This window comes from Schistocerca serialis, chromosome 2 (assembly GCF_023864345.2).
Source record: "Schistocerca serialis cubense isolate TAMUIC-IGC-003099 chromosome 2, iqSchSeri2.2, whole genome shotgun sequence".
NCBI lineage: Eukaryota > Metazoa > Arthropoda > Insecta > Orthoptera > Acrididae > Schistocerca > Schistocerca serialis.
Window position 1 is genome coordinate 133920733 of NC_064639.1, and position 26312 is coordinate 133947044.

The 26312-nt window shown below is 37.8% G+C and overlaps 1 protein-coding gene across 1 annotated transcript; it reads left to right on the plus strand.

Annotated features, from left to right (window-relative positions):
* Positions 1-547: 547 nt before the first annotated feature.
* On the plus strand, positions 548-26312 carry LOC126455464 (group XIIA secretory phospholipase A2). The gene is made up of 4 exons (XM_050091216.1): positions 548-847; positions 11019-11086; positions 21527-21698; positions 25903-26312. Exons 1-4 carry the CDS (start codon positions 616-618, stop codon positions 26019-26021), a joined length of 591 nt encoding a protein of 196 aa, XP_049947173.1. The 5' UTR covers positions 548-615; the 3' UTR covers positions 26022-26312.

Sequence of the window (26312 nt, forward strand, 5' to 3'; positions counted from 1 at the left end):
ACTATATTCTTTACTTTTAATCTTCCACAAACATGGGTGGTTTCTACATATTTCAATGAATTCACTTACAAACTCTCGAGAACACTGACGAGTATCAGCCAATTTAATGCCCTGTGCACACAAACACTAGACTGAGCAAACAGCTGTTTCGCGCCAGATTTGCGGCGATCTCCTGTCCATACGCTCCAGCTTGTCTGCGCAGATGTGGTTTGAACCCACAGATTTGAGAAGTTTCGCTCAAACCTCCAACTCCAACTTCCAGGTTTGCATACACCTCAGGTTGGTGCAAATCTTCTGTCCACACGCAACGATCTGTCTGCGCATATGTGATGTGTGTAGACATTTGCGCAGACAGATCGTAACGTGTGGACGGGCCTATGGCTGATTGGGTCGACTGCTATCGACTTCTGTGGTCGCTTCGATTCATATGTCATACTTCTGCGCAAGATTTGAGTGATGTACACTTTTAACGCAGTTGTTATTGTTGCGGAATGTTGACTGTATACCTGTGACTCAGTAGCGGCAGTGTTATGTCCTGAAGTGTGATGAGCTGATTACCCAAATATGAATATGAATGAGTCAGTTGATTGATGATATGTGGTTGCTGTTATTGTAATGGAGATTAATAAAACAAGGGTGTTCATTTATGCATTAACATTTCTGGGCTATGCCTTTAGTGGGTATGGAGCAGAAATAATCACAAACTTGAGAGATGCAGTAATAGCAGCAGAAAGTGTTTTCGGAAGCTTTCTTAAGAATGCAATAACATGGGTGAAACAAGTGAAGAACCTGCACGACGTCTTCGATGCCGCGATCGAAGAAACGTGTCTCTTCTCATGTCCAGGGGGTGTGTTACAATTTGTGTAGTATAGAATATAGTTCAAAGTGAGCCTTTTCTATTTTAAATGGTTACACTCAATTTTGAATCACGTTCATGATACTGTCGATTGCGCAGCAAATTGGAACACTCACAATGAGAGAGAGATTATTTACTAAAAGAAGATTTCACCGCATTCTCACATGAGCTGCCTCCTTCATAAGTGAAATAGATTTCCTAAGGGCTCTTCTATTGAATTCTGTCTTTCTTGGCAACTAATTTTATCTTCATGAACCCGACTAGATGTATTATTAGATTCCATTATTGATCACCAATGCTTTATTACATCAGTTGTACAAATGTCATTGTATTTGGTAAAGTTCACATTAAAAACATTTTGAAGAGAAATTAACTGGCGCACTGTGCAACTGAAGGAGGGTTATTTGTAATCAACCTTTTATTGGCATGAACACAAACATATTCCATGAAATGTCTTTTGCAAGTTTGCTAAAAATGTAACTTTCACTGACAAAAACAGTGACTCTTGTCTAGTCTTTTCCAGTTGTACTGGTAAGTCTTCATGCTACCTCATTGTTCTGTGTATCCTTTCATGGGCCAGCTTAGAACACTGTTTTTATTTCCATCATATGTTTCGCTAAGCAGTGTGACACAATCTGTAAAGGTACTGGACTCACATTTGGAAGGACCAGCTTTGAAATGCATCCTTGTCACACAATTTAGATTTCACACAGTTTTCTTAAATTACTAAACACAAATGCCGGGATGGCTGCATTTGGAAAGGACATGCCTGATTTCTTACCTCCCACGGTCTGAGTCTGTGCTCTGCCTCTAATGGGCTTGCCCTTGACTGTACATTAAATTCAAATCTTCCTTTTCTGCAGTAGAAATACAGTCACAGCTTGTGTATCTCTACCAGTTAAGAAAAAATGCTGTACCAAAATTTCAAGCAATTTGTTTTGCACTGTTCGAGTTGTTAGTATGCAAGTGTGTACTGTATTTTCCCACTTCAACCAGTTGAAGACAGAAAACATTCTGCATGTTGTGCAAGTGAAAATGGTTTGCAGTAGGGCTAAATGGTAAGAATGGTGTGTTCCAAAGGTCCGGATCATGGTTTGCCTATTGTGTGTGTGTGTGTGTGTGTGTGTGTGTGTGTGTGTGTGTGTGTATCATCATGCTGCATTAGTCTAATGCGGTTAATTGATGCAGAGCATATTATGGTTGCCTGAGTTTCTATGCTTATACAGAAAAAGAAATTTCTGACAATGCTAACAAAAATTTTCAAATTTTCTATGAGCGTGAAATTAGTTCCGTATTTGCTGCAAAAGTCAGTATATGTTCAATGAAAGTTTCTTTACATAATCTGATGTTTTTGATCTGGAAACCTTATTTGGATCTAGGTAATTAAATTTTAAACATGAGTGGGTAATGACATTAGAACTCTCACTGAGAATGTTCTCTTTCATGAAGCTTAAAGCAAGAAAATAACTATACACCAAGTAATGAATGCCATCTGTGATCATGGTGCACAGTTAGGGTAAATAAGATAGTGCTTTACAGTACAGATACTCCTCAATATAAATGACTCCAGGAGAGATGTTTTAGTAAAAGTTGCTAGAGGTATCCTATGATGAAGCTTGTAAGGAACAAAGTGCTAATGTAAAATTTAATGTATTCTATGTTGAATTCGTATTGTTGTTTGGAAATAGCTTTTTGTGTAAGCTAATGATAAAGGACATTAAAAGTCATGTCAGAAACTATGGATCACTAGAAGGATTGAAATATCTCGTAAACGGAAAAGGTATCTGTTGGCGAGAACAAGTAAAGATCCTGCAGCAGTTGCACATTCCAAAAACTACACAAAACTATTAATAAAACTCATAAAAATGATAGAACATGCACATTATATCAGAAATCAGTAATTTCAACAAAAGGCTTAAGTCTGTGTGCGATGTGGTGAAATGAGAGGACAACAAACCACAAAACGGTATAACATCACTACTGATTTCAATGATGGAGGTGCTGAGTTGCAGATATGCAAAAATTAGTGGCAGACACCTCTTCCCCCCCCCCCCCCCCCCCCTCCTCCCCCTTCCACCCCCTCACACACGCGCAAATGCAACTCGTACAATGACCACAGTCTCTGTCTACTGAAGCCACACTACACATTAAATTTTTGATATTGTAATGTGTCAGTTTTAATATCATAATTTACGTCTTCCATTTCCAGTAGAACATAAATGTATTTGGGATTCCATTGAAAGAAATGAAGTCACGATTCACGAAGATGTATTTTTGGCATTCAGTATCAGACAAATATATAAAAGAACCAAGAGTCCACTGATAAGGATTCCTATAGTAAGAGTAAACAGACAGTGACACAGCTTAATATAGTATTCTGATAACGGATATTACAGGATGGAAACAAACGAGGAGATGTATCCACTCATTCAGAACCGATTTACATGCGGTGCACAGACGTACATAATGGTACAGGGAATATTATTATCTTGAAAGCTTCCATTCTTCTTCTGATCTAGTGCCCATTCACACACAAATGCACCCACTCATGACTGTGGGTTGTTTGTGAAGTCTTGCATCGGGTGGTTATAGGTGTATAGTTGACAATTCTCATTTTTGTTCATTAATTTGCTGTCCTTTATTTAATGCTAAATTCGAGCCACTTCTTGTCTGTATGTCATAACTCTGCTGTGCAAATAATCATAGTTGTGACATAATATATTAAAACTTATTACCCATTCCTAATACAGTAAAAGTGTAGCTTGGTGGCTCACAAGGAGGCCATATGAGCTTCTCTTCACTAATTTGATTCATATAGGCATGGTGTGTAGGGCACAACTAAGACTTTATGAAGCTGCAACTGTGCTTTGTAGGGTCACCTGTGTTCAGGGAGTGCACAGCCGAGTTAGTAAACTTCTAGTTTCATAACTGCGAGGTGTCTGGATAGACTCTTGCTACTGATACCCTTTTTTTAAATTTTGGCATAATTCTAATAAGAAATTTATTATGACAGTGCAAATTATTAATATTTAATGATTCAAGTATTATTTTCCTAGTCTTTGTCCAGAAAAAAAAGGAAGATAATTTTTTTTCATAAGCATATTGGTAGTCATTTTATATATATTATTGTATCTTTATTTGTGAGAAGTATAATATATAACCTGTAAAGTGATACATGAATCAGGATTATACTAATCATAGAAACATGGAAAACAGTAATTATTGTTATATATTGTACATGTAGTGAATGCTGGAGTTTCCTATGTGCATGGTTTTACGGTGTGTCTGTTGCAAAACAAACATGGTTGAAATCCATAAATAGCTCTCAGTCCTCACACAGTTCTGTGCCATTCACCAGATGCTGGCGCAAACAGCTTATAATAATAATAAAAAGAAAAGAGTAGCAGCAGTGGGATTCGATCAAGCGACATTGTGCTTATGAAGCTAAGCGCTTACTCGCTCAGCCGCAGAGTCCTTGAATACTAGTGACCCTACAAAGTATTTCAAACTTTATCACCTCAAAAACAGTTGAGAATTGCATCTTCCTTAAACATGTTGAAGACCTAATCATGCCCAACACACCGTACCAATATGAATCAAATCTGTGAGGGGAATTTCGTACAGCTCCCTTGTTGATGGTAAAGTGCCAGCTTAGAGGATCAAAAAGTCTTGGGTTTAATCCCAAGTCAGTCCGAGGATTTTTATTTGTCACTTATCACCCTTTCACCTCTAACAATGCTTGTCAATGTGAAAAACGTCTTGTTGCACCGTGGTTCGCAATCCATGTTAAACTGTAGGTTCCCATATAACTGACTGGGTAAATCAGTTCGAAGTTCAGAAGGCAATGGCATAGCACCAACAGGACAATGCTTAGTAAAGCTCTAACATGTTCAACCAACCTTTCAGTTGGTGACAGCTTTACTTTTTAATATGACAAGGAGAAAAAGACCTGAAAATTAATAGCCAAGCCATTCAGATGGAGAGAATGATTCAGTTGACAGTGGCAAAAGTATAGGTGGTCAATGTGTGTATTAACAGTACTGTTCTCAAACGTTTATGCAGTTGCAGTCCTTCCACTCAGCTGTTAATGACACTTAATGCAGTCCGTAAAAGATTCAGTACCAGTATGTGACATGAATTGTGTAGCTGAGAATGAGGAGAGTTCTGGGTCAGAGTTTCTGATGTAGCCCATTGTCCACCTATCTTGAAACCTGGGAGAATATGAGATAGATCGCTAATCTACTTGATAGTAGTTGCTAGCTCTTGGACCATGTGCAGATCAGTGGAAAATAATGATTTTTATTTGTGAAATATACGTAATTTTCTGGCATGTCCTATCGAGTTGCAGATCTGATGTTTTGAATATCTCTTTTTTTTATTCCTCTGATGAGATAAGAGAATAGGTTTGTGAGAAAAAATTGAATATATCATGAGCCAAATGACAGGTGGTGAGTAGAGAACCTAGAATATTACCATTTTATGTGAAAATTTGGGAAGTAGCTGTATTTTTCCAATCTTTGATAGGAAGTATGCCAGGAGATGACAGTTTCTTCTCATAAAGTCTGTAAAGATGAACATTTGTAATTGTCAGATGCCAAAAGAGGAAGGCAGTCTGCCCAAATTTGCAAACAGGATTCTGGTCAACAAAACAATTTGTTAATAAAGCCATTCTGTAGTGTTTTTCCACTTATAAGCAGAAGTGCACTGAAGAAAAAGGGGAAAGATTTGGTATTTACTACTGAAACATGTTTCCACAAGTAAGAGTGGCACTCCCCTACAAACATTTTATGTTTTTTCCAAGGTATTGCAGAGACAACAAGCTCTTGTTTCGTTGTCTGAAACATCAGTCACTAAGACATTCAGTATGCTTCAGATGTGCTAATGACATAGAGAACAAAATACATTTTATTGAAATGGCTTTGTTGGAGACTGCATTCCTATCCCGTTTGTGGACTAAAACCTATGAGGAAACAATCAGACAAATTGAAATATTTTCCGGCATAACTGATCCCAAGTCCTATAGGTTTCCGTGCTATGCCATTCGTATGTCAAGAAAGCATTACACTTTCACAAGTGTAGAGATTGATTCAAACATATTTTTTCCTCGTTCTTACTATTTGTAAATCTCTAGACTAATAAGGGTGAAACATTTTCAGATAAGCTGCAGAGTGAAAACTTAGCTGGTGCACAACTTATTACCCTTACTGAGCCAGTGATCTAATGAATCAACTTGCTCCTTCTGTGAGGCAACCAACCAACTGAACTTGAATATGCACAGCAAATTACACTATACGGAATGAGATTGATTGTCTCTTAGGACTCTTATGATTGGCATTTAAAGCCAACAGTTTCAATGACCTCAACTAATCTAAAAATCAATTTGCTGCTCTGAGTTAGCTTTAATTATTAATTTACTCGTCACGTTCTGTAGGACCAAATTGAGGAGCAAATTTCCGAGGTCATGGAATGTGTCATTACATTAAATTACAACATAAAAGTAATAACAGATAAAAATAAAATATTTATGAACCCAAATAAAGTCAACCCATAAGTTTAAGTAAACGCAATTAACAATACAACAAGAACCAGCTTAATTTTTTCAAGGACAGAATAGGAGGAGTGACCATGAGGAAATACTTCAGTTTCGATTTGAGAGCGCTTGGATTACTGCTGAGATTTTTCTTAAATCCTAGTGGTAGCTTATTGAAAATGGATGCAGCAGTATACTGCACACTTTTCTGCACAAGAGTTAAAGAAGTCCGATCTAACTGCAGGTTTGATTTCTGATGAGTATTAACTGAGTGAAAGCTGCGTATTCTTGGGAATAAGCTAATATTGTTAACAAGAAATGTTAATAAGGAATATATGTATTGAGAGGCCAATGTCAAAATACCCAGCCTCATGAACAGGGGTCCACAAGAGGTTCGTGAACTTACACTACTTATTGCCCGAGCCACCCATTTCTGAGCCAAAAATATCCTTTTAGAATGGAAAGAATTACCCCAAAGTATAATACCATATGACATAAGCAAATGAAAATAAACAAAGTAGACTAATTTTCCTGTCGCATTCACTCACTTCAGATACCGTTCGAATAGTAAAAATGGCAGCATTAAGTCTTTGAACAACACCCTGAATGTGGAGTTTCCACAACAGTTTACTATCTGAACACCTAAAAATTTGAACTGTTCAGTTTCACTAATCATATACCCATTCTGTGAAATTAAAACACCATGTTTTGTTGAATTGTGTGTTAGAAAATGTAAAAACTGAGTCTTACTGTGATTTAGCATTAGTTTATTTTCTACAAGCCATGAAGTTAGGTCATGTAATGTACTATTTGAAACTGAGCCAGTGTTGCACACAACATCATTTACTACCAAGCTAGTGTCATCAGCAAACAGAAATATTTTAGAGTTACCCATAATACTAGAGGGCATATCATTTATACAGATAAAGAACAGGAGTGACCCCCAACATTGATCCCTGGGGCATCCCCCCACTTGACTGTACCCCACTGAGACCCCACATCACAGCCGTTTTCAACATTGTGAGTAACGACCTTTTGCTGTTTGTAAGAGGTGAACCAATTGTGAGCTACTGTCCATATTCCAATATGGTCCAACTTCTGGAGCAATATTTTGTGATCAAATGCCTTAGTTAAATCAAAAAATATGCCTAGCGATTGAAACCTTTTGTTTAACCTATCCAGTACCTCACAGAGAAAAGAGAATACAACATTTTCAGTTGTTAAAACAACTTCTAAAGCTGAGCTGTACATTTGATAGCAAATTGTGTGATATGAAATGATCAATTAACCTTACATACACAGCCTTTTCGATAACTTTTGCAAACACTGATGGCATAGAAATGGTCTAAAATTAACTACATTATCCCTTTCTCCCTTTTTATAAAGCGGCTTTACTACTGAGTACTTTAATCGCTCAGGAAACTGACCATTCCTAAAGGAAAAATTACAAATATGGCTAAATACAGGGCTAACATGTGCAGCACAGTACTTTAATATTCTACTAGAGACTCCATCATAACCATGAGAGTCCTTAGTCTTCAGTAATTTAATTATTGACTCAATCTCCCTCTTGTCTGTGTCGCAGAGGAGTATTTCAGACATCAATCTCAGAAAGGCATTTGCCAAGAAATTTATGAGATTCCCTGTAAAAACTAAACTTTTATTTAATTCACCAGCAATGCTCAGAAAGTTATTGTTAAATACTGTACATATATCTGATGTATCAGTAACAGAAATATTTTTACTACGAACTGACTATATCGTCGACCTTGTGGCTGACCAGACACTTCCTTCACAACAGACCATATGGTTTTAATTTTATCATGTGAATTAGCTATTCTATTTGCATACCATATACTCTTTGCCTTCCTAATAAAATTTTTAAGCACCTTACATACTGTTTGTAATGGGCTGCTGTAGCTTGATTGTGACTACTTCTAACATTTTGATATAGTTCGCACTTTGTCCTGCATGATATCCTTACCTCACGAGTCAGCCACCCGGGCTGCCTATTACTGCTAGTACCCCATTTAGAACATTCTAATGGAAAGCAACTCTCAATGAGCATGAGAAGTGTTAAGGAAAGCATTATATGTATCATCTATGTTATTGGCACTTTAATCATCCTGTCACTCTTGTTCCTTGACAAGGTTTAAAAAACACTATATTGCTGTAGGTTTAAATTTCCTACATAGTTTGTAATTATATGTGACATTTGTTTGAGTACAAAAGCCTTGTAATGTTAAAATTTGTGTATCATGGTCTGAAAGACCATTCACCCTTTTACTAACAGAATGCCCATCTAGTAATGAAGAATGAATAAAAATATTGTCTATGTCTGTGCTACTGTTCCCTTGCACCCTAGTTAAAAAAAAAAAAAAAAAAACGGTGTCTGCATCAGATCATATGAATTTAGGAGATCTACCAACATCCTTTTTCTTGCAGCATCATATACAAAATTTATATTGAAGTCACCACATATAACTAATTTCTGGTACTTCCTACAAAGTGAATCACGAACTCTCTGTACCTTGAGCAGAAATGCTTTGAAGTCAGAGTTAGGAGACCTGTAAACAACAACAATTTGAAGTTTAGTTTCACTAAAGTCCTCCTGCACAACATTCAAATATCTGCTCAATGCAGTGTCATGATACGTGTGTGGACTCAAATGAATACTGTTTTTTAAGTACATAGCCACTTCCCCACACTGCAGGGAACTCCTTGAAAAACAGCCAGCTAATCTGTATCCTGGTAAAGGAAGCCTCTGAATTGTCAAATTATTTAGGTGCTACTCCAACATACCAATAATTTCAGAGTCAACATCTATAAGCAGTTCACTAACTTTATCTCTAATAGCTCTTATATTTTGATGAAAAATGCTAATTCCTTCTCCACTTGGAAACATGATGTCCTCTGAAGGTGAGCCCTTAGTTAGAGGGACTTCCTTTAAGCAGGTATACGTATCAGCTGACTCCAGTCTAGAAAAAGGTGCAGCTCTAACACCAGCTACTACAGGAATTTTTCCATGAGTGATCCCATGACCACCCACTACACCATTGCCAATAAGCTTTGCCAATCTCCCCTTCCCATACCTGTTGAGGTGCAGGCCATGCCTAGTGAAACCCAATCTGCTGATAGACCCAACTCGCACCGCTGAAATGTGACCCATGCCCTCTACCATCAGTATCCTCTCCAGCCCCACGTTAACGTGCCTAACAGCCACATTAAGACAAGTCTGATTATGATGCTGGAACAGCTCCACGAAATGCACATTAGTGCCACCAGTTTGAGTAGGTATCTTTACCAGGTCACCACTTACATCATATACTCCGTCCCTAACAAGACTTTTTCCCTGCTCCACCCACTATCACTACCTGATCCTCATTCGTAAAATTCCTACATAACTCCTCTATGCTGTCAGTCACCTGAGCAAACCCTGCACTAGGCTTCATGATGCTGGTGACGTGGTACTCACTTCCCAACACTTCCTGCAATGGCTAGCCCACATCTCTACCGTGCGAACTACCTAGCAGCAGAACCTCCTTCTTTCTGTTAGACTTTGCAACTGACCTAGGCCTCCTAACTGCTGAGGACTGCTGCATGTTCCCTACACCTACGGCTGCAAGAGGCTCCACTCCACTCAGATCTGACAGTTGGTCAAATCTACTGCATATACGCAAAGTATAACTGTCTGAATACCTCCTCCTCCTAGCTGCCTTCTTGCCAACTGCCAGTTCCCATTCCCCACCACCCTTCACCCTCCTCAACCTATCTAGTTCCTCCTTTGTATCTTGTAACTGCACCTGAAGGGCACATACCTTACACTCCTGCTCCTCTATCAACTTATTTCTACTACAGATTCTTAATTCCCAGGAGAGGATGTCACTAGAATACCCACTGGCTTCCCCACTGCATTCCCCACACTGAAAATACTTTGAACAAATCCCACACCGTAACCCACTACTCAAAAACCTAGGACAGATTGCACACTTCTCACTCATGGTACAATTTTACAGTTACTTAAAAAAACTATATCCCTACATTACCTAAGTTCAATTACACCAGCAGAACTAACAGTAGCGGTCTCGAAATTCTCTGTCTACTAAGAAAGCAACTGCTTGTATTAATACTACTACACCACAGCTAATACCAATACCAGCAAAACTTAACAAAATTATTAGCTAAAACCAAAAATTCAAGTGGCCACTGGAACATCCAACGAAGTAAAAACATTGAATGAAAATTTTGCTGAAATATTTCACTAGAAAAAATAAGAAACATCAGCTGAAACCTAAAGCACGAAATTTAGTAAACGAGTTCAACGCACAGAAAACTCTAAAAAACACAGCGAGCTAACGTTTCCAAAAGTTTATTAAATCGTTATTTCACCACAAACAGCACCCTGCAACTCTGGAAAACTATTAAATTTAATAACTGTATAACAGTGCACAAATAACTTTGTCAGTACTTAGCTTTACAATTGCTACAGCACCAACTGCACGCCGCAAAATGTAAACACACTACTGAGGCATGAGGCTTAGACGAACGATGTCACAAGTTGAAATTAGTGCCAGATGTAATACTTATTTTATGTCTTTGGCAAATAAATTAATTTTTTAATTTATGTTCCAGGGGAGAAGCCTAAGAAAAATAAATATCATACACCATCAAGTGATGGATGTGGTTCACAAGGATTGAAAGTAAGTGCCAATGATTTTTTTTATTTTAATTTCTTATTGTCTTTTTCTTTAGTAATTATTAATTAATCACAATATTTTGTTTTGAAAATGTGTGAATGGCTGAGTTGATGCAAAAGTCTCATAATATGGCTGACATTTCAGGAAAATGAAATTCTTGTAGGAGGTTATGATTAATTGGCAGTCACATTTGATGTATTCTCTGTTATCATTTGATTCCTCACTCTATCTCTGTTGAATTTCACCAGTCTAGCATGAAACGAAGCCCACAGGTTCGCAAATGCTTTTCATATCTTCTAAAATTAGTCTACTATGTACATCCACTAGGAACTAGGAGGCCACAAAACCTCTACCCATCATACCTTTGCAATTTCTCCACTATTCTAGTTCAAAAAATTCAGAACTTGCCACTAACAACATGCATATGTCATCTAAAAACATTTTGCACTCACACAATCTTAAGCAAGTTGTCAGGCAGAATGCGTTTGCAATATCTAAGACTGGTGTTCAATAGGTAATACAACACATTTTTTTCCTCGGCCAATTTTGGCTGGAGAAGAAAAATGTGGAATTGTTGTGGGGAGATATGGAATATTACTGCTTCAGCCCCTGTAGTGTCATGAAGTTCTGATAAGTGACAGCAGTATAGACTACAAAATGGAGTCTGTAACGGAGGTGCATTCCAAGTCATTGAGTTTATTTTGGTGGAAAACCAGAGCCCTGCAGATATTCATAGGCACTTGCAATATGTCTATGGAGACCTGGCATGAACAAAAGCATTGTGAGTCACTGGGTGAGGCGTCTGTCATTATTGCGGAAAGGTCGTGCAGACCTGTCCGATCTCCCGTGTGCTGGCTGGCTGCACACGGCTGTGATTCTTGCAGTGTTGAAACATGCAAACACACTCATTTGAGGTGATCACTGCACAACTGGAGATCTCTGTTGGTAGTGCTGACACACTCTTTCACCTGTTGGGATACTCGAAGGTGTGTGCCAGCTGGGTTCAGTGCTGCCTAACAGAAGACCAGAAAGATCAATGAAGGACCATCTGTACAGAACTGTTTGTGGTGCATTACAAGGCTGATCGTGACACTTCTTTGTCAAACATCATCACATGCAATGAAACATGAGTTCATCATTTCAAACTGGAAACAAATCGGCAATCCACAGAAAGGCACCACACCACATCTCCTCCAAAGAAAAAGTTCAAAGCTGCACACTCAGCTGGTAAAGTCATGGCTATAGTCTTCTGGGTCACTGAAGGGGTTAATCTGTTTGAGTCCTCCATCATGATGCGAAGATCAACTCTGAAGTGTGTTTATTGTGCTACCCACAGGAAATTGAAGATGTGACTTCAGCATGTTTGTCACCACAAAAATGCAAACAAAGTTCTCCTTCTTCATGTCAGTGCAAGGCCTCACGCAAGTCTGCGCACCCGCGAAGAACTCACAAAACTTCATTGGACTGCTCTTCCTCATCCACCTGACAGCCTGAATCTTGCACTTTCCAACTTCCATCTGTTTGACCCAATAAAAGATACCCTCCACAGGAAGCAGTGTCTGGATGATGAGGAGTTTATTGATGCAGCAAGATGTGAACTCCAATGTCGACCAGCAGAGTGGTACCCTGCAGGCATAGTCCCTCCCAATAAGGTGGCCTCAGGCTGATGCTTTGAATGGAGATTATGTTGATAAATAGGGTTTTATAGCCAGAACATTGCAGAAAAATATGGTGTATTCGAATGATGAATAAAACTGACCTGATTTCAGAAAAAAAGAAAAAAAAGTGTTGCATTACTTATTGAACATCCCTCATATAACATTATAGTGTGGGTATATGTGTCTGTGTAATCATTTGACATGTGGTTCTCTGTGCACTTTCAGCGGTGGTTGGCTCCCTAATTCTAAATCTCTAGAAATAAGATGACTTCAGACTTTTTTTTTTCTCTTACTGCGAACCTTAGCATCAGCACTGTGTGCAGTAGTACTTATGTAGCCATTGTTGAATGCTGTGTTTAATTTTGCTGATATGCAGTTTGTAGCAGTATCATTATTGAAATTTCAGTGTATAAATGTGGTAGAAGTATAAAGCAGAGGAGTAGTGGCTGCAGTTTGAGAGGGAGTCTTGCTAACACCACAATGCTCCTATCATGGTGAGAGTCTGTTTGCAGAGTAGGGCTTTATTCCTCAATTCTCTGCATCATCCTTTAAAACTGATCAAGAAAAAGAGCCTTTTTTTGTTATAACCAGGCACTATTTTCCTGTCCACTGTGACTGCTGAAAATGGGCATTTGATGCCTAACATTACTTTTCCCTATTTTTCTCAAAACTCATTTGCAGTCACACTTCCATTCTATACTGTCTCTTTTCTTCTTTACTGTTTTGTGTTTATTTCTCCCCACATCCTCCCTCTTTCTTTATGCCCATCTGCCCCCTCACTACATCTCACCCTCAAATTGTATGAGTATTTCTTTTTTGTACTCTATTTCCCTTTCGGGAGTGCAGTCTTTCTCAGCTAATTTTGCTGATGAGATCTTCCCATGTTATCAGCATCCAGGTTTGGGTTTTCCATTATTTCCCTAAATTGCTCCATGCAAATGCCAATATGGTTCCTTTGAAAGGGCATGGCTGATTTCCTTCCTCATCCTTGACGCAATCTGAGCTTTTGCTCCCTCTTTAATGACCTTGATGTTGATGGGACGTTAAACCCAGTCATCCTTTCCTCCTTTTGTGTTATCAGCCCAAGAACAGTGATGTATTGAAGTATCATTTTGAGTTTTCTTCTCATCTTTAGTTTAAATTGTTTACAGTGTGTCTTCGCCTGTGGTTGTGGTGGTTGGGGGAAGTGAAGTGGAATGATCTGAGCATTCAGCCCTGATGCTGCCTCTGCATTCTGTCCTCACTACCTACACTCCTCCCTGATGGGAGAATTTGTGTTATTGCGAATTTACCAATAGCGCTCCCACCTGAGAACAGTGCAGGCAGTTGACCAAACAGCAGGACTCAGCACCTGGACAGCCCCCCCCCCCCCCCCACCACCACCACCACCACCACCACCACCACCACCACAACACACTGGAACAGCCTCTTCCAGAAACATGCGATTGGTCTACACAGTACTCCCTCATCATAGAAGACGGGATTTGACCTGACTTCTTATTTACATAAATTCTGTGCATGCTTTGACCATTAAGCATGATGGTTGAATATCATATGTCACAAGGATCTGAATCTACATGCCAATTGAATGTAATGGGTGGACACTAAAGTACTGGAAGCGCATGTCTATCCTGCATGGTAGTCACTCACCTGCAGAGTGTGTGTGTGTGATTGCTTAAAGATAATACAGCCCCTTGGTTTATAAACTGAAAAGTTTTCATCAACAACTTCCTTTCAGTTATACTATATTTCTGTTTACTGTTTTACATTCATTCCCTATTTGACCAAACTTAACTTTTTTAATCTTGTGTTATTGACAGGTGGTAATATGTAGAAAGTTCATTGCTTTGAGGTAATAGCTAATTATTTTGAGATATCCTTGAATGTGAATATTGATAATTGATTCCGTTGTTGCTTTTGATTCATCCATGTCTTTTGCGATGTGACCATTTTGACTGATTTTTGAAATTTTTTTTGGCTGGCTATAGTGTGTCTGTCCTCTGTGTGTTTGGTACACTTTTTGTGAGTGTAAGATTGGCATTCAGACGACTTGTGTTATGCCAAATAGTGATCACCTCAAGCAGTTCAGTTGCCAATAGCTGGATTGAATTATGGTGAACCTGGGGTTCCTACTTGGGCCTGACTTCATATTTACATAAATTCTGTGCATGCTTTGACCATTAAGCATGATGGTTGAATATCATATGTCACAAGGATCTGAATCTACATGCCAAGGAGGTGATTGAATTTAATGGGTGGACACTAAAGCACTGGAAGCTCATGTCTATCCTGCATGGTAGTCACTCACCTGCAGTGTGTGTGTGCATGTGTGTGTGTGTGTGTGTGTGTGTGTGAGAGAGAGAGAGAGAGAGAGAGAGAGAGAGAGAGAGAGAGAGAGAGAGAGAGAGAGGGGGGGGGGGGGGGAGGGGGAGAGGGGAGGGGGGAGTGGTTGAATGAACTTCGCACCACTTTCTGGGGCAGTTGCTGAAGCTGAATAACACTATCTCGCCAAATGATACAACCACTTCCATGATTTCAATAGCCACACAGAATGCACGTTGATGTGCAGATGCTGGCGCGATGATCCACTTCTACGTTTAGCACTGCATTGTGATGCAGCTGACCACCATGTTTCCCAAAACTCAAGCATTCTGTCCCAGTTTTTGTGGAAAAATCTCTGTTAAGGTCCACTCAATTTCCTGTGTTTTGATTATCTTACTAAAAACAAATGTAGAAAACATTCCACAGGTACAATTTCACACTCTCTGAAATTGTACAAAAAGAGATCTTGGTTTGAGAGACTAACAACTGCTATAAGTTACTGATTGTGTGTAGGAAATAGATCCGAGTGTGATGGTTGCAAAATCAAAAATTAGAAATATGCAAAACACCAACATTAAGTAATATAAAAAAAATTCTAAAACAGTGGAGTATCTGTAGTGGATATTTAAAATACAGTTGTTAGTTTATAAATAAATATTTGTCTTTGAGTATTATTTTGTGTATGTGTTTGTTGCCCTATTTTATTCCTGCACAATTTTGAGTTCTGGATCCTAGAGTTTGGTTTTCTTTTACTTGTCTGTAACTTTTGCTTGCACTATAACATTATTACCAACCCAAAATATCTGCTGATGCCATGTTGAAAACTTTGCCACTTGTAGAATTTATGGCATCCTGTGTGAATGGTAGCTCATAGTGCTACTGCAGTATGGCAAGAGATAACATTATTAAGTAATACACATAAATCACAAACATCCCCCTTCTCAGGTTGTGAATCTGAATATTATCCTGTTGTTTCTTAGGTGTTGGCCGAACAAAGGAAATTTCTTCTTTCTTACTCTTTAAAGTGCATGCAATATGCGTTTGCCTATCACTTTGAGTCCAAAAACGTGTCTTCTGAATTCCTTTCAAAGAAGTAGTTTGTTTGGAGCATTCTTCTTTTTTCTACTCACAGAATTCTTCAATTTACTCTTTGGATAAAAGTATGAGTGCTGTGGATGTGTAAGATTTCACAACTCTTGTAAAATCCTCAGCATTCTGAATTGCAGCTGTATTTGGTCTGAAAAGATTATGTTTTGTAGCATGGTGCTTCAGCAGGCTTCCTACACCATCAGAAGGCCCCTTCCCGTGACCAGTAGCACTGTATACCCAGTCAGTTGGCACAAGCGACTTACTCAATTCAAACAGCTGGCAACAGTTTTTAAAATGACTAGGAACACCATCAGAAATAATGATGATCTTCTCTGCCACTGTTTGCAATTGCAGAATTTTGCGCATTGCTAGCACATGGGCTGAATCATGTCCTGTGTCATCACTTATAACTGCAACATTTGTGGTCTTGTTTTGAAAATATGTCACTCCTGTAAAAATTGAAACTGGTTATTACTCCAGTGATACCCTTGTACTTCCTGTGAGTGAGTTACAGACCATTTCTGAGCAAAATCACAGTGAAGCACTAAACATAGTTCTTCAGCCAGTACACACCCTTTCACTTCTGCAATGTGTTGTTGTTGCAATTTCTTCAGATGCTGGTGTGTTACGGCTTTCACTGACCATTTACTAAGTTTGTCAATGAAATTGTCAAAGGCAACAGTTTTCTTAATTAGATTATTTTCCTCCCATGTTGCATATGTAATTTCTGCAGAGTTATCTGCTACGTCTTCCAGGCCAAGTGTGTGTAAAGACGGTCCTTCCTTTCCAATGCAGTTACCACATTCTTGAACACACAAGTCTCTCACTTTACGTCGCAGACTACTAATGACTTCACACACCCAACCAAGGTGTCATACGAGTCGTGTTTTTTAAGTAAGTACTGTTTTGAAATTAAAAAAAGATTGCTAAGATATCTCTTGAAGACGCTGACCGCCCAGGTGTTTCTTCAAGTGCAGGAACAGATGGTAGTCACTGGGCACAAGATCGGGGCTGTATGGAGGATGATCTAGAGTTTCCCGTCAAAAAGATGTGATGAGATCTTTGGTCTGATTCGACACATGCAGATGGGCATTGTCTTGCAGCAAAACAATGCCCATGCTCAACTTCGGTGGACTGTTGCTTTGATTCTGGTGTGACGTAGGCCACCCATGTTTCATCGCCTGTAAAAATTTGGCTTAAGAAATCATCACCGCCGTTGTGGTACCACTCAAGGAATGTCAATGCACTGTCTAAACGTTTGATTTTGTGCACATCTGTCAACATTTTTGATACCCAGCGTGGGCACAATTTTCAGTAAATCAAGTGCTCAGTCACAATGCCATACAAGACACCACGAGGAACATTAGGAAAGTCATCCCGCAAGGAGTGTCTGTTTTCTCTCACCTTGTTGTCCACTTCCTGCACCAGACTTTCATTAACGACCGAAGGACGCCCACTCTGTTGTTCATCATGCACATTTGTGTGGCCATCTTTAAACGCTCTCCCAACTTCCTTACCATTCCATCACTCATAATGTTTTCTCCGTAAACTGCACAGATCTCACGATGAATACCTATCGCTTTTAGGCCTTTAGCACTAAGAAATTTTATAACAGCTCGTACTTCACAGTCGGCGGGACTCGCGATTATCGGAGACATCTTAAACACTCAGTACACAACGTAAACAAGGAAGAATCAGACTGTAATGGCGTCAGTGCGTAGATTAAGGTACAGACTTTCATATAAAAATAAAATTATTGAGATATCTTAGCATGTCTTTTTTTAATTTCAAAATGGTACTTACTTAAAAAATACTCCTCGTATGTCACGTGCTCCAGTAAAGTCTTCAAAGTTACCAAAGTTCAAAATTCTTGCAGTACACCTATAAACAGACATCTCTAGATGAGTGTGGAACAACCCACTTAGGTTGTAGTGCATAAAATTTTGATCTTCCAAATTGTGAAGTTGTATAGTTGCTCTTATAAATTGCAAAAGTTTCTTTAATTCTGCAAGTCATGTACTTCTTCACTTTCACAACTTTTTGACTTCCAACTGTTACAGTTAATGTTTTTTGTTGGCATTCTGGCGAGAACAGTTCCATTTTTCTCCCAGATAAGATTTGAACTTGAGCTGCTTCTACAGGATGACCATAATAGGGATCTGGTCTTCCAAAGACTCCTTTTACAGACCTTACATTTCTTGGTTTGTCTACCGTGTACTTTGAACTGAAGAAATATGGTTCAAAATTGTTTTTTTTTTTTAAATGTCTCTGGAATAACAGTTGAAACTTGCACCTTTTTACTGTAGGAAATGCAATATTCAACAGCTGAGTTGATATTTGTGAAAAATTCCTGGCAAGAGGTGGAAGAGTTCTTTGGTTTATTTTTTTCTGAAGATGGAATTTCTACTTTGAAGAATGTGGTCATTTTTGCTGTAGTCTATTCATCCACTGCTTTAATAATTTCTCTGCACTTTCTTGATGCATAGAGTTTATGACTCAACTTCACTGACCACTGTTTCTTAACAGGACTAACACCTACCTCTGTAGTTGACTGATTCAGGGTATTTAATTCATCATCTATTGATGCAAAATCTGCACCATGGGAGGCTTCACATTGTTCAGATACTATCATTGTTGTTATTCTGTCAAAACATTTAGAACACAAAAAGTCGTTACTGGAAACATGTTCGTTTTGAAACAGAGTCTTCAAATGAGAACACTTATTCCCAACCTGAACAAAGTCTGTTTTCTGTTTGTCTTATATATCACTCTTTTATGAATATGCAATTAGTCAGCTAACTTCACTCTCCTGTGGTCCCAGTCAGAAGACATTTCAAACAGTCCTTTTCACAAAACACACTGCAACTGTGTCAACTGGCAAATTCCTCATGAAAACACAGAACGCACTGGATGGTCTCAGATTTCTTAGAAGCCTCTTCAGTAAACAAATTAGCACTGAACAACTACAATACAGAAACCTGCAATGAACAACCACAACAAAGAAACTGACAAGAAACTACAACAAGTGTAAGAAATATCTGCAACAATGAAAGTAAAAAGAAGTAACTGCAACAAAGAAAGTGATAAGTAGTAACTGTAACAGGGACAATAGAAATAAACATTGTAACAAAGAAATTAGTAAGAAACAAACTTCAGTGAAGACATACATTACCCTTGAAAGTTAAAAAGAATGAGTTTCAGAATAAACCTGTCCAACTTAAAAGTGGAAGCTCTCCTTTACAGAAAATATAGTATTACATGGTAATGAGCAACAGAAAAAATCTAACTTTTCTGGATTGGCTTTTTGAAAAACAAAAAATTTTTTTCTTTAAATTATAAAAATTCAAAAGGTGGCAGTAAAAGATCTTTGACAGATATGTCCAAACGGAGGATGCCATTGTAATCATAAATCATTTATCTTTCAAATGAAAAAAAAAAAAAAAATCTAGAACTGTGCCGGAGAAGCCGTGCGGAGTGGCTGTACGGTTTGAGGCGCCATGTCATGGATTGCACGACCCCTCTTGCCGGAGGTTCGAGTCCTCCCTTGGGAATGGGTGTGTGTGTTGTTCTTAGCATAAGTTAGTTTAAGTAGTGTGTAAGTCTAGGGACCGATGACCTCAGCAGTTTGGTCCCTTAGGAATTCACACCCATTTGTTACAGAGGTAACAGCATTTTAAAAGTTTTTCCGATGTTAATGTCTTCAAAATGGTGTTCGCAGTGTCATATTTGGAGGCCTGTATCTTGGGGCAGGAATTTTTTTGGAGGGGGGGGGGGGAGGAGGAAGGCACCCTTGTTTCTTACTTACTCCTGAATTTTAACATATGCTAAATTCAATAACTCCCCATACTATGAAGGTACCCCCCCCCCCCCCCCCCCCCACCCCCGTCCACCTGAAGTGATACGGATTATGCCTCTTAGATTGCGTCTGCAGGACATCTCAGTTGTTGATGATAAATGTCAGCTGTTCAGCTGTGATGGTTGCACCTCAATGAAGTAATTTGTAGTGCATCACAACATCACTGTTCCACCAGATGCATAACATTATCTTTTGTGGATATGCGCAGCTCTTTGTACAGAGAGTTGCTGCTTTGTTTGTGCTTAGCTATTCCTCTCTTTTCTTTATAGTACCATAAAGACACCATTTCTCATCACCAGTAATGATACAGGACAGGAATGGTCAGCGTTCTTCTTGAGGAATAATTGGCAAGCAGAGGATCACATATGGGCAACCACAGATTTTTGTGCTTAGCACATGCGGTACCCATACACCCAGTTTCCGAACCTTCTCCGTTGTACGCAGATGTTGCACAATGGTGGAATGATTACAGTTCATCACATTTGCCAGTTCCTGAGTGCAATGATGTAGATCATTTTTAATTAATGCATTTAAATAATCTTCATCAATTCCCAAAAGTTTTCCTGAATGTGGAGAGTCACTAATATAAAAATGATGATTTTTAAGACGAGAAAACCATTTGCTTGCTGTGCTCTGTCTAATGGCTTTGACCCCCATACTGGGTAAAAATGTTTCTGGCTGATTCCACTGCTGCCACCCCTCTATTGAACTCAAACAGAACATGTTCGAAATGTTCTGATTTCTCCACTAGACACTCCATTTTCTAGAGTGAGCAGCTCCAGCCACTATTTCCAAATGACAAAATGACAGTATTTAAACTCAGATAGCTGCAGTGAACTACAAATAAAAAATGAAAATCGATAAATAAGCCCATGGCAAACAGAATACCAACATGCAAAAGCAGAATGCTGTGGACTTATGTGCCAACCTAATACTTGAAACATAGCATATTAATTCTGTTTTTGAAACAACAAGTTAATAAGTTTCATCTTCAGAGGGGCTCCTTATTGGCCTAAAGTCCAAGAGACCGCCCCCCCCCATAACCATCCCCCCTTCATCACTCATTTTGCAGTGTTTTGTTTTCTATGACATACTGTATGGCACGTTCCACACCCAAAAGACTCATCTTGTTTTTGGGTCGATGGAACGAAAACTGGGTGTAATGTAGTATAATTTCCTTCAACCAATTATATTTTCCTCCCAGTAGAAAAAACTTAATACTAATGATGCTGTATTCTGTTGTTACTGTTTCTATCAACAGTAGTAGCACCCCTTATAGAAGATCAGTCATTTAAGTATGAAATTTTTGCCCATTTAGCCACCATTGGTAAACTCTGTGCACACATTGTGTTGCAGTACCAGTACATAATTTATTGACTGTGAATAATGTTGTTAGAGTTCTATTCTTCCAGTTACATCACATGAAATGCAGTGTTATATACTTGTGTGTTCTAACTGCTCCTTAGTTAAGATCGCCTTACTGATGTATTCTTTTTAAAAAATTGATACATTTTCCAGATTGACAATGAATATCTGCCTGTGGGAGATATGACAAATTGTTGCAATGACCATGATATCTGTTATGATACATGTGGCTCAGATAAAGAGAAGTGTGACTTGGAATTCAAGAGATGCTTGTATAAGATTTGTGAAAAACATCAGAAACTGATAACAGATAAAGGTGTTAAAGGTAAGTAGTGGTCATTTAGATGGAATACAAAGAGTATCAACATACTACCAATAAACATCTTAGAACTGTTGAGGGTACCTGTCAAATTGGGGCTAAAAATTCATGTTTGGAAACCTCACTTAGCAATGTTGTATAGAGTATAAAATATGGGGAATAATGCTCAATACTTAAAAAATGACACCAGTATACAAGACTATTATCTAATAAGGTAGGTGTAAATAATTTAGTAATATTCTTTAATATAAAAGGATGGAGTGTAGCTTGGTGCTGATAAGTACTGTCTTTTCTGAATTATGTAATGCATCACTAACTTACAGCATTTTTCGAGAGAAATTAAAGTATGCCATTATTAGGCCTCTCTGTAAGAAAAGTGATAAAGATGTCAATGGTTACCAACCTGTTTCACTACTGACATCAGTTTCTAAAATTTTTGAGAAAGCAATATATTCTAGAATAATATCCTGCCTGAGCAACCATATCATCGTAGTGAATCATAGTTCTGATCTCAGAAGAGTTGCTCAACTGAGAATGCCATTTATACATTCACTAACCAAATTTTACATGTGTTAAATAAAAAAATACACCAGTTGGTATTTTCTGTGACATATCTAAGGCATTTGAGTGTGTGAATCACAATATCCCCACCTCCCCCTGATAAACTAAGGTTTTATGGAATTGATGGTATAGCCAACCAATGGATCGAGAGCAGGGGTTGTACCAGAATCAATCTTAGATCCACTACTATTTCTCATGTATGTAAAAGCCCTTCTGTCTAATTTACACTAAGCAGAATTAGATTTTTATTGATGGCATAAATATTGCAGTCAATCTAAACATAAATATACCACAAAAGAATTGGTGAATTATGTTCTTAAAAGTGTTATTGCGTGATTTTTCTGCAAGTGGTCTTATTCACAGTTTCAGAAACGTACATGTTCATTTCTCCACATTTAAAGGTACTTCACCAGTGAGAAATATGACACACACAGTGATGAAATAATAAATATGGTGAATTAAGTGTCCATATTGATAAGAATTTGATCTGGAAAAAATACATTGTGAAACTCCAAAACAACTTTAATTCAATAATGTTGTATGGAATAATGCCCGGGGTAACTCATCTTTAAGAAGGAAAGTTTTCATTGCCCAAAATTGTGTTGTAGGTCTAAAATGTGGTAGTCATTCACAATCATAATTGAGATCTCTGTTTGGTGAGTTAAGCATTTTGACTACTGCTTCACGCTACAGTTATTCCCTCATGAAATTTGTTGCAATAACCCACTGCAGTTCAAAAGGAACAATGATGAACATAGTTCAATACCAAAAGAAAAAATTATGTTCATTATTCCACTTCAACGTTGTCTTTAACCTAAGATAGGGTGCACAGTAGTGCCACCAAAATTGAGTTGATATAAAATGTGTGACAAATAGAGTTGAATTTGAAAACAAATTAAAAAAGTTTCTCTGTGACAACTCCTATCCTGTAGAGGAATTTCTGTCTATGTTCATATAATAATTTATTGTGTTTAAATCACCTAATAACTACAATATTCACATGACTGGTTTTGACAATTTATGGTCATCTTCAGATTAATCCACCAACAGCTTCATTATGACCTATAAAAATTCAAGTTATGGAGCCTGAACACCTTGAAGTGTAGTACTGCTGTTAGTGAATTAATCACATTTGAAGAGAACAATAAATTGCCAAACCCAGTACTATGAATATTGTAGTTATTAGTCAATCTTGACATAATGAATTATTATATAAACATTTGTAGGGGCACATACTTTCATTTGACAATACATCTTTTTTTCCTCGAAAAGATTGTGTGTGTATTATCTAAATAGTGACAGGTAGGAATTGTTAACTCACATGTTATTAAAAAAAATCCTTTTAAAATGGTGAGAATGTTGTCATATTTACATGTGAATGTATAATACAACTGTAAAATAATTTGTTCCATACCATTACAGTCAATCATAAAAATGGCCCATGGATGATAAAACTAAGTGGGCGAGATACTAAAAACAAGAAGGTTAGGGATAAACTCCCCAGTCTGTCTTTATTGCTCCTTTCACATTTGACAGTGATTTCTAGATGTGAAAACTGCCTAGGTGCACCATGTTTCAGAGTCCACCCTAAACTGTAAAAATCCTATAAGTGGCTGGGTGAGTTATTTTAAAGGCCGGGTTCGATAGGACTCTACCTGGTAACACACTTTGTTGTTCACCCCAACTTACAGATGGAGGACAGCATTAGCTTTAAAGGCAAGTAAACACAGTAGATAAAAGGAATGAGAGTACCTGCTGGAGTTTATGACACACACAAAAGTTTGGAGAGGAGGGGCTATTACATAAACTCTTTGTGAAAGTTAACAAATGAAGTTACGGTATTGTTCAAAGTGGCTCCTTTTAACATATCTGATACCTGTGCACCATCATTTTACAAGCTCACTACCTTGTCAGTTAAGTCACACTCAGACTCCATTCAAGCTTCATGAATTTCATTTATCAGATACTCCTAGGGAAAGAAGTCCACCATGTGTAGTGGCGTGTGGTGGATGAAGGTGTGTAATCTTATTGTATGAGATTTCTGCATCTAGATTACTTGTCCTCACCTTGATCCTCACAAGTATTTTTTGTTCATAGAACTTCTTGTTTCAGTTTTTCATTTCATAAATTATTTCTGTCATCATTCAAAGGAAACAAACAGTATGGCACCTTATGCCCAAGAGGAGGTTCATACAAAGCAGTGAGGCGTATTAATGAGAAGGGGATACAGTGTTTTAAGAGTAAGCGAAAAGGGGTGTTATTGGTTGAGGTACATACTGAAAGAGATGTTAATGTCAAATTAAATTTATTCCATAGTAAATTTGTATCAGTATTTGATAGTTGCTTTCCTAAAAAAATTATCCAAAAGATCTGTTAAAAAAAGTAAGCTGTGATTAAATAGGGAATTAAAATCTCGTGTAAGAGAAGAGGGAAATTTATGTAAAGGCCAGAGTAAGTCAAGATCACATATTACTTGCATATTACACAAAATACTGTAATTTTAAGGAAAGTCATTAAAATGTCCAGAAGTATGCATGCCCTGACAGGAATAAATAATGCAGACAGTAAGATTAAAATTGTATGGGACAATGTCAAAAGGGAGACAGGACAGCCAGTTAGTCGACAGGATTCCATGACAATTAAACTAAATGATAACGTTGTGAATCGTGATTCACAAGTTGCAAGTACTTTTAACAATCACTTTCCAAACATAGCAGCAAATATAAGAGTAAGTGCTTCAGTTGAAGAATCAAGAGAATATATTAAAAATGTCATTCGACAAAAAAATAAGCAACTGGAAGTAGCCCAACATCCTCCACTGAAATTAATGCGGTTATAAAAATTCTGAAAAACAATAGGTCTTGTGGGATTGATGGAATTTCAAACAGTATTCTGAAAACTTATCCCCACTTAATAAGTAATGTCTTTAGTGATTTCAGTGTATTTCTTCTTTTATGTTTCTGGTGACCAGCAGTTAGTTAAAAAAATGATGTTGAAAACGATACTTGTCCTTTCTTTAATCTTTTGTAACCGTACTATATTTTGTATTTAATTCTGGAATTAAATTTGTGGTATATGTTTCTTTTTGTTGCATTGGTTTATGTAAATCAAGTAAAATTTTAAAAATTTGATGATAAAAAATTGGATATGAAATGTGATAAAACTTTGCACAAATAAGACATAAAAACACAGGTCACTGTATACTTGTAATCAGGTTGTGATTCCTTTTGAGTAGTAATGGTTGTGCAGAGCAGCCCACAAATATTGTTGGTTGCTTAGAAATGGTTGCTCAGATTATTAACAACAGTACAATGGACATTTAATCACACAACCGAGTGTGTCTTAAGTTGAATTGTGTGGACTAATTACACTCCATCATGGTTTGTTCAATAAATAATGCCTGGGATGCCACTGGATCAAGTTAGTTGCCTGGTGGTGTTGTTTTGTTTTGCTGTGGCAGTCTCATGTTCTACACTAATCGAATAACAACACACTCAACTTTTGTGTAAATTAATGTTAGTTTTTGTGATTTGTTACTGACTTTGTATTTTTCCTTTGTTTATGGAAACCATCATATTTATATAGAAAAGAAATAACTTAGACAACAAAGAAAAAACTGTGTAATGATCCATATTTCTGTTTCTTTCAGCTTGTAAGGCAGCTGCAAAGATGTTATTCACAGGCACACTTACACTTGGATGCAAATCCTTTCTGGACAGCCAAAAACGTGCATGCTTTTGTCCATCTTCCAAGCGAAATGAATTCTGAAGTACTCTGTAAATGTGAAACTAAGCTGTGATATTCTTACTGAGATGCTGGAAGTGCATTACAATTGAAGGGGTGAAGTGGAATGTTCCTTGCCAATTATGTATTATTTTTATCGGAAAGTTTTGAATAAGAAACTGTGTAGCACCTTACTGTAAAGAAATAATGGCAACTTTTGATTTAATTTTAAAATACATCATGTACACTGCATGCTGTTCCAGCATTGGAATGAATCTTTGTAGTCATTCTTTCAGTATTCTTACTGATAATAAAAATCATATTTTATGACTATAA

What these genes read in the sequence shown, in the direction of transcription:
- LOC126455464 (XM_050091216.1), top strand. Translation starts at nt 616, where the DNA reads ATGGAGATTAATAAAACAAGGGTGTTCATTTATGCATTAACATTTCTG. An exon ending in GTGGTTCACAAGGATTGAAA is followed by an intron (nt 11,087 to 21,526) that starts GTAAGTGCCAAT and finishes TACATTTTCCAG; the next exon opens with ATTGACAATGAATATCTGCC. An exon ending in AACAGATAAAGGTGTTAAAG is followed by an intron (nt 21,699 to 25,902) that starts GTAAGTAGTGGT and finishes TGTTTCTTTCAG; the next exon opens with CTTGTAAGGCAGCTGCAAAG.